The following is a 9,547-nucleotide window of genomic DNA, read 5'->3' as shown; positions in this document are numbered from 1 at the left end:
TCGGGAGTGGCGGTTACTGCTTGACGTCGCGCGCGACGACGTAACAACGGTTCGGAATCAGGCAAAAATGACGGCCTATCTTTTTTCGGCAGGTTCGATTTAGTTATTCTAGCCATTCGAAATAGCTTAGGGTGTTATGGGTGTTGAGAGAATTTGGCTTAGAAAAGGTGTATTTTGGTGTGCTTTTACCCCGCATATACTATATAAAATTCAAATCGCGTCCCAGACCTTCTAACGAAGGTTTTCTTGATGCAGTTTAGCGCTATGGATAAACTTCAGTAGAAGGTCTGGGTACGAGATAACTGCCACCTTCCACTTGCGAGTGCAAGCGCAGAGCTCAAGATTTGCACCCGTCCTTGGCTGCCCATTTACCGGTCAAACCCAATGACTAGTCAGCCCATTTACCAGTAACCCCAATGACTAGTCAAACCTAACGACTAGTCCGCCCAATTGACTAAGCCCAATTAACAGCCCTATTTACCAGTCAACCTCATTTACAAACGAAAGCCTATCAGGACTCCACAGCATTATAATAGGAGTTCGATTCAGAAGCTTTAAGAGTTTAGCGATAACATCAGCGCGATCTAAATAATCAAACTCCACTCGACCTAATTGCAGAATTGTGGATTAAAAATATCCTGCACATAGTATTTGCCAGTCATCATGGTACTGCGAATGTAGAATTTCATCGTGATTTCATGGGAGGAGGTCAGTTTGATAATTTGCAGTCCTACACTTAGCTCTACAGAACGCACGCCCTTTTGGCATGTGGGCAGATATACGTTTAGAATTCAGCTACCCTTTCTCTTTCTTTACATTTGTTCTTGTCAATAGTTGGTGGCGGTACACAGCGCCAAGCAGGCTATTCCACTATGGGTTTAGTTAGTGTTGAACGGACGATCAGGAATGAGAACTCTGTTTATTAAAGAGGGCTCTAGAAGCTCTCTTATATACATCAGGTAGGTCCAAATACAATGACGACGACGTCGTCATTTAGTAGGTCATAGTTAATAGAAACAGGTAATGAGACGTTCGATGAGACATACGAACTCAAGATACGAGACAACTGAGACATAGTTCGTATAGACGATCTAGGTCGTCAGACAGTATTACGATGGTAGTAAGGAACTTCGATTCAGGTCGACAGTTAGTAACCATCCCAAGAGGATATTTCCCCTCCGGATGCCCCGGCCAAGAGCTTAAATGCTGTTAGATATTTTGCTAAAAATAACAGGGCTATATAATAGGAAAGGCTACTAGAAATAAATTACTCTTAGGGTAATGCTCCTAGGCCATAAGTTGCTCCCAGGCGCTGCGGCCGTATACTTTCTGCAGGCAGCATATTTCTTTAGCCGCATAATTTTTGCAGGCTGCTCCTATCTGGGTAGAGCTTCTAGGAGGCTCTCGGTCCAGGAGCTCTCGGCCCAGGCGGGCCGATCCAAGGAGGGCCGATCCCAGGAGGGCCGATCCTAGGAGGGATGCGATCCTGGGGGAAATAATTATTCCGTCGTGGGGTGCTGTGGAACTCCTAAGAATATGTTCCCTAGGAACCCAAGGCTCCTAGAAGACTAGTTCTCCTAGGAGCCTTGAGTTCCTAGGAGACTATTCCTGGGACCCGGAGGCTCCTTAGAGCTTAATCCTAGGTCTAGGACTACTAGGAGACCATTACTGGGACTTGGCTACTCGGACTTGGAGGCTCCTCGGAGAATTAATCCTAGGAGTTTAAGGCTTCTAGGAGACTAAAAATAGAGCACCTAATTTTGTTGCAAGGTCAAAAACATTCTAAATTGGACCCTCTTAGAGACCACCAAAAATAACCACTACTAAAATCCACACCCCCCCAAAATCAAACCCCCTTCTCTACTGCTCCCTTCTCCCAGCCCTTGCTACGTGTGAGCTTAGATCAACTACGGAGAACATTATAAGAGTCTGCGATTAAACCGCCTGCCCCCAGTATAAATACAACGCTAATCGACCCTTAGACGCCCGCGTCGATACCAGTGAATATATCCGCCGAGGCCTCCCATCAAGTGCAAATTGGAATCGTCTACCTTTGTGGATCCTAGACTCTCCGGAGAGAGTGTATCTGTGCACCCTTGGCTGCTGATATAAGCAGCCGCGTAGGAGGGCTAAGGCCTGTGGCTGCAGTGAAGCCTGGAGAACAGTTGCCCCGAGGTGTCGCCGGCACTGCTGCAGAGAACGCCCTCACCAGCGCCGTTCTCGAAACCGCCGCGCACTCCTGGACTGCGCAACGGCCAAGGTCCTGCTACCTTCCAAACTTTGCTTCCTCCATTGCTAACTTAATCTAATAGGCCCTCTGACACCCTGGAGATTATCTCATTGTCTATAGCGACCTCGCGCGTCCACAATTCGTCGCAGACCGATTCCATCGCCAAAGCGGCGCGCTTGGCTCCTCACGTAGGGAAACATATGGGAACGCTCCTTATAGGGGGCCTGAAGTCTGCAGGTAGCCCGATATAAGCACCTTAACTTGTTTTAATGCTTCGCTAACATTTGCTTTTACCTAGACCGATTGAATGCGCGACTGGCAAAAGCAACATCACCACTCATACACCTTCTCGACGCCCCACCCTTTCGAAGCATGGCTGATCAAGCACTACAAATGATATCTGTTCGAGATCTTTCCCCCCTATACGAAGCCTTCTCCGAGGAAGACGATGATCAGGGCAATCCGATATTTCTATACTCGTCATTTGGGTTTATCACCAAAGAACATAATGCCTACTTTGGCAAGTCCAAGCTTAGAAAGTTCGATTTGACCCTAAAGGATATTAGGGAAAGCTTAGAACTCCTTCCGGACGAAGATGTGTACCCTAAGGCGCCCTCGAATATCACAAACTTTGCGATACCAACAAGCAGCAACGTCTTTGTGAAAGGCCCAAAGCTCCACTTAGACTTCCAGGGTACAGGACTATTACCAAAGCTTATTCTGCAAGAAGTAGAGATCATGGAGCTCCTAATGTATAAGCCACATCCAAACATTATACGTTATCATGGCTGCTTAATCAAACGTGGTCGTATTGTCGGCATCGTCTTAGACCGATATTCTATGACCTTGAAGGAGAGACTAGAGAATGGTATACGAGATTTCAACGTCGACAAATTCATGAACAGATTAACCTCCGCAGTCCACCATCTTCACTCGCTTGAGCTAGCCCACAACGACCTCTGCCCTATGAACATAATGATTGACGAAGCCGATGACGATACGCCTGCCATCATCGATTTTGGCTCTTGCCAGCCATTTGGCCGCAAACTTATCACTGCTGGTACGCCAGGATGGATCGATGAAGATTTCGTCAACTCGGCGCGGGATCATGACAACATTGCTTTAGGCAAAATTCAAACCTGGCTTGAAGCGCAAGGGCGAGGCAGAAATATCAGACGAACAAGGTACTAGGAGGATTAAGATAGTAATACTGTAGTATTATTGTGTTCATCTGTTCCTTTCCGCACCTATATGTATCTATTACATCTCAATTACAACTTAACTCCATACGTATGTGTTCTACTCGTCCATCCCGCGTGTCGCTGGCTAGGACGAGGCATTTGTTGAGGTATTCGTCGGTGCAATATATCGCGAAGAAGTACGACAAGTTGTGCGTTCACAGTCTCTCTGCTCTCTAACTCTTCGCGTCTGTGTGTTGCCTTGGGCGTCGACAGTGATTTTGATTGTCGTGTGAAACTCGCACCTAATACTGTTAGACTTGGCGCATATTATGTAACTGACGAACTCACATCTTAAGGGGGTACAGTGAGGTGGAAACGGATATAGAGTGGCTGGAAGTTCGTCTTTAGAGGAGTAGTCGTCTTGGACAGCGGGGCGAGGAAGCCAAAGGCAACCTCGCCAAGCCTACTCGCTTCGCTTGTGCATCAATGATAGCGACAACTGCTTTCGTAGCTCGGTCCATATTAGCAGTGTGGTGGTAATGTAGAGGGAATAAATGGACGGCCAACAAAGAGCCAACAAAGACCAAGTGCCAAAAATAGCCAACCCGCTCGCAACCGCTCGAGCAAGAAAGGAAGCTTCTAGAAGAACGCGCCACAACTAACTTGTCTTGGGAAAGTGCAGAATACAATACAATTAGCTAATATTCTATTACGTAAGCACGCTAAATCCCTGCGCTAAAACATAGAGCACACTCCGGCACGGAGAAACTTTTTAGTGCATACTTTTTAGGGGCTAAGCGTCTTTAAATATTAGAACTTTTCTTTTCTTCTTATAGGAGTACTGTATTAAGGTACCGAAATAAATAATTATATAAATAGTCTTGGTGGAGCAGGGGTGCAAAGCAAAAGTAGTTCTAGACGCTCTGAAAAGAACGACCGACAGCATGATTAAGAGCGCTGTATTTTTTAAGCTGCGCAATAGCATTCTAGGGAGAAATATATAAAGAATAGTACTATATAAGTTATAACTTGATAGAAGGGCTGGGGAGAGTGTTGAGTTGGCTAAACAATGGATTCATTCCGGCACAGGTGGTTTTCCGCCACGCATAGATGGACGTTAGTACCCGCTTTACCCAAGTCCTTTTACATAGGAAACGCGACTTAGGTAAAGTGACCTAGATAACCTCTTTACCTAAGTCCTCCTACATGGGAAATATGATAGGGGCGTTAGAGTAGTACGTAAGGTAGACTAGTACGCAGGGTGGACTATTAAGTAAGATAGATCACGCGGTGTAAATTCAGAAATGAACTTACATAAAGCCCGAGATCCCCTTAAAGAAATGTGAACGCGTTTAACCTCCACTAGTACTATTAAAGTTTCTTAGCGTTTGCATGAAACAGCCCATCTTACAAGATACGAAAGAAATTTTCTAAGTAAGACTACTTGCCGTAATTAATCCTTAGCGTTGAAACTGGAATTGCACCATTTGCAGAGTAAATTCATGTTCCAAACAGTTGCAGCGCTCTACGAGACCGTACCGTGTACATCGTCGGCATGCCGTTGCAGGTGCATCTTGTGCGCCAAAACAACCTGACAGAGGTTGCATTGGATCTTTTCCCCTTCCCTAATATTCGCAAGGTGCTTCCGCTTGAAGTGTTTGCTGAGATCACCTGGGGTATGAAACGAATATATGCGCTGTTTGATCGGCAGGTTTTCGTTGCCTAGACAAAGGAAACATATCTTCGGCCTCTTCTCACTGTATACTGACACTCTGGCTGCTTCCAAGGCTTCAACTCGAGAGTCAATCTTGGCCTCATCCATCGTCTTAACTGGTGTTGCACGACCGCTAGATCGTTTGCAAAGTTTGGAAGCGGCAGGGTACATTCCACCTTCCTCAACCTTGCAGTATTGCATAACCGCACGAATGGCCCTGTCGCGTCGACGAATCTCCTCTTCAAATGTGGTACCTGGCAGGCTGACGACCGCATCAACTAATTCCTTCTGTTCTGATAGCATGCCCTCGTAGGGATCCGTTGTCACCCTAGCCTCCGCCTTGACTTGAACGCCGGCAAGCTGCAGTTCAACATCACGCACTGGTTGCTCCTGTTCCCAGGTCTCCTTGACATCTTTAAGAAGTACATGCCGCTGGCGTTGCCTTTCCTTGTTGATTTCGCCATTGAGCGCCTTATACTTTGGATGTTTCGTAGCTTTGCCTTTAAGACGGCATTTAAGTTGCTCTCTTTGCTTGAGCAGAGAACGGATAGTAGGATGATCGTTAACTGATGAAGATTGTTCTGTTGTAAGCCGCCGTGGTCGTCGAGGATCGATCGAACGGCTCATGGTACAAGCGGCCCGCATCAATGCGTCTTGGGGCTGGAGGCCTCGGATGATCGCCTGTGTGTCTGCTGTGATACGTCGCGACAGGTAGTGCCTTAAGAACGTTCGTATATCGGCATGCTGCATCATCAGGTTTTGCATGGCCTCGCTGACGTTGCCTATATTTCTCTTTAGTGCTCTAATAGAAAGGCCGGTCGCAACGGAGCTTACCATTCTCGTTAAATGCCTTTCCGGCACCATATCTAAGCGAATATGGGCGAGAGACCTGAGCAAAGCCAGTGATCTCCCCGAGCCCTTTGGTCCAGGGTGCAAGGGTAGAGTATGGAAGAGGTTCGTTAGGAGAAATGGTCCAGCCATTTAGAGTCCTCACTGACCGGCGGAACACGGGAATATCGTCTAGTTTCCGATTCAGCCGCAACGGTAGCTCATTGCGACCTGGCTCAATGTAGAGCTTGCTCAGCTCCTCGGGAGATGTGAGGTTGTATGCTGCGAACGCCCGATCAGCGAAAAGGAGACCGAGAAGGAAGACATGAGGGCTAAAGCTAAGGGACGGGTCGTAGATAATTTCAGGGATAGGGAAGGTATTTCTAGTTAGCAGGTAAGCATTAGTACTTATTTTATAACGTTATAAATGGTAGCAACTGAAAGGAAAGGATGGAACTTTAAGAACCCACATATCTTTCACACCAAGGTACTCCTTCGTAAATTCAAATGTGAATTCCAGTAAAACACGGTGGGGCCCACCCTCTGGGTCCCGGAGTAGCGTGACCCTAATATGCCGATAGCAGAGATCAAGGAGGGCTTGGGGCCGATTCGCAGTAAAACCACCCAGTTGTAGATACAGCTGGAGTAGTATCCTATGGCGTCCATGGGAGTACCTCTTTTCAGTCGTCATTAGGTTCGTCCGCAGCACTTCTGTAAGGTCCTCCACATACATACAGGGCTTCTCTGGCCCCGTCTTCTTTAAGCCATGCTTCTTGGCCAGCTTTCTAAGCACCTAACCCCTAAAATTAGTCACGTCCAAAGCCTGGGGTATACAACATCTTAAAGCAGTTGGGATGCGCTCACCTTGTGCATGTTCCTATTCAACCGACCATCGAGCTTCGCACCAGTCGCTCTTTCGTATACGAGGCGGTAGACCTTCCAGTATGTCCCGAGGGAGCTCGATACCTTGGTCCCGCGGCGCCTCCTTCCTCCTTTCCCTCGGCGTTGATTAAGCAGCCAGTCAAAAAAGCTGTGGAGATTGCGAAGAGAGACGGTCATATAGGCCTTTTGAGGGTCCTTTCCCAAGTACGCCCAGAACCTATGCCACACGTTAGCGCCATTGGGGTGGTGTAACACGGCAGGGAAACGGAAAGAGACGGGCTGCTTACTGGCACCACTGCTCTTCAATGCGGTCAAGCAGACGGGTACTGCTAGGTTTGTAATCCTCCTTCGCATATTCTGCTTCGTCAAACGTGTTGAGCTGTTCGAGGTAGTACTCGGGCGGGTGGTCTTCGTCAGCGAGGAGCCATGCCCGATCATCACTGTCATCGTCACTACAGGTATCGACGTCGGTTAAGTCTGTGCTGGAACTAGCTTCGTCGGTTTTCGAATCTGCGTATTCGCTCTCCTCGGACGTAGAGTATTTGTCTGACAGGTATCGTCGCATGTTGCGTTGTCGTCGGCGAATGTGTTAAAGAAAGGAGGGTTGGTGCGATGCTGCTGTCGATGAATGCTTAAAGACGAGCAAGGTGGACGGTAAGCAGAACAGGCAGGTCTAGCGGGAGAAGAGAAGATGGGTAGCTACTCGTGGTTGACGAGCGAGGGTGAAGCCATCTTAAGTATGCTGGCCAGCCAAATTTAGAGGGGCCCATTTTGGCGCCTAATGGTGACAGGAGCGAAGACAGTTTGCCGGAGTCTGAAGGTATGCAAGTGTGCGGCGTACCTGGGCGTACCTTGGCGTTAAAAAAGGCCAAGGGTGCCTTGCTCTGTTGCTGACATTATTGCGCCTGGGCTAGGCCAATACAGGCAATCCGGACAACCTTAGCGCTCGGGCCACCAGCCGCAGGTTTTAGGGGTTTTTGGGGCAAATCGGCCTCAGAAAACGGCGTCACAAACCGCCAAAAACGGCGGCCAAGTCGCCGTCTGATTGTTTAAGGTAGTAAATAAAGATATAGAGTAATATATTTAATTATACTTTACCTTTAACTTATTTAGCTAAAGCTAAGTATATATAAAAAAAATTATTAACTAATAAATGAAAGTTATTTTTATTTTAATAGGTTAAACCTTTAAATAAGCTTATTATTATTATTGTTGTTATTATTTGCTTAACGTCCGATTCGGATCCCTGCTAGGCCTACGCGGACTACTCCTAAACTAATTAATATATAAATAATTAGGTCCTATAGTTTTTAAAAAATGCTATTCATATAATAATTAAAGATTTTATAAAGTTATATTTTTTTCGTATATTTTAGAATTGAGAATATATTTAGATTTATTAAATATTATTACTTTAAGTTATATAAAAGAGTACTTAATATATATCTTAAACTTAAGCCTTTATAAATCCTCTATATTATTTTTATATACTTTATACTATAATTATATATATTAATTAAATAAATAGGTATAAATTAACCTATTTTAATATAATATAAAAAAAGAAAAAAATTAAGCCTATAAAGGCTTTTAAATATTTTATAGCTAATTAATTAGCTAGACTTAATATAACTGCAGCTATATATAAATCATTACTATAATATTGTATATAGTGTTATATATATTAGCTAAAATAATAAGCCCATAAATAGTATTACTTTTATTAATTTAAAGTATCTATAGGACATTTAATTACTAATAACCTGTATCTGGTTATAGCCTCTAGATTAGGAAAGTAGGTAATTTAATGCTTAACTGCTAAGAACTATAGATAAGATTAGACCTCTGGAACTTGGTTAACCCCTAAACTTAGATACCTAACCTAATCGGTTACTACATCAAATTAAGCTATCTACACTTAATTGATCGAGGTTAATCACCTCTATATATATATATTTAAATATATTAGCCTTGGCCTTTTAAGCAGACACTCTTTCAAGTCATGATTTTATCTCCTTTACCTTTATATATACCTCTTCCTTCTCTGCCTTACCTATAGCTTCCTTAATTAAATCTATATTTATAAACTTTATATTTAGATCTATAGCCACTAGCTTATATCTTTTTAAGCCCTTAAGGTCCTTAAACTGTAATTGTAAGCTATATATTTAAGCCTCCTTATATATAATATCTGCAGTAAGTTATTTCATTGTTAAGCTACTTTTTATAAAAGTGCCTTTGTCTTCTAGTTAGGTACATACTTAATGTAAGGGCCCTAAATTATATCATATATATTACGTGGTTTTGCTAGGGTAGTAAGAATATTAAATTAATTAATTTTAGGTTATTAAATGCTTAAAGCCTCTATTAAATTTTTCTTCTAACCTATAAGGATTTAAGACCTTTATATAGGTTTTAGGGGTAAATACTAAACGCGTGTCACCTAGATTTAATTATTCTTGCGGTAAGGCCTTCCTCCTATACCTTATAGTAATACTTAATAAAGCGGTATTTTTTAATTAGGGCTGTATTATTAATATATATAAGCCTAGTAATCTGCTCTTAATATTTTAATGTAATTGGGCAAAAGTACAATAAATCTACGGGTTATAGAATATATATTAAATAAGTAGGAAGGAAGATAAGCAATATATTATTAATCTTGTATTTATATAGAAATTCTATAGTATGGTGGCTTTTATAGCTATTAAG

General features: G+C 43.8%; 2 protein-coding genes across 2 annotated transcripts; one reads left to right on the top strand and one right to left on the bottom strand.

Moving 5' to 3' along the window:
- The first annotated feature begins 2,528 nt into the window (after positions 1-2,528).
- On the top strand, positions 2,529-3,850 carry K441DRAFT_666593 (serine/threonine-protein kinase-like protein). Its single transcript, XM_067649680.1, has 2 exons — positions 2,529-3,713; positions 3,760-3,850. The coding sequence occupies exon 1, from the start codon at positions 2,603-2,605 to the stop codon at positions 3,419-3,421; it is 819 nt and encodes a 272-aa protein (XP_067499666.1). The 5' UTR covers positions 2,529-2,602; the 3' UTR covers positions 3,422-3,713; positions 3,760-3,850.
- A 1,086-nt stretch (positions 3,851-4,936) lies between these two features.
- Positions 4,937-7,400, bottom strand: K441DRAFT_580597 (C2H2 finger domain protein; the record flags this gene model as incomplete). Its single annotated transcript, XM_067644389.1, has 5 exons — positions 4,937-5,925; positions 5,960-6,336; positions 6,424-6,746; positions 6,818-6,935; positions 7,123-7,400. The coding sequence occupies 5 exons, from the start codon at positions 7,398-7,400 to the stop codon at positions 4,937-4,939; spliced, it is 2,085 nt and encodes a 694-aa protein (XP_067499665.1).
- Positions 7,401-9,547: the final 2,147 nt, after the last annotated feature.

Source organism: Cenococcum geophilum (genome assembly GCF_001692895.1).
Source record: "Cenococcum geophilum 1.58 unplaced genomic scaffold K441scaffold_49, whole genome shotgun sequence".
NCBI lineage: Eukaryota > Fungi > Ascomycota > Dothideomycetes > Gloniales > Gloniaceae > Cenococcum > Cenococcum geophilum.
The sequence above is the reverse complement of the archived record's forward strand: the minus strand, read 5'-3'. Positions and strand labels throughout refer to the sequence as shown.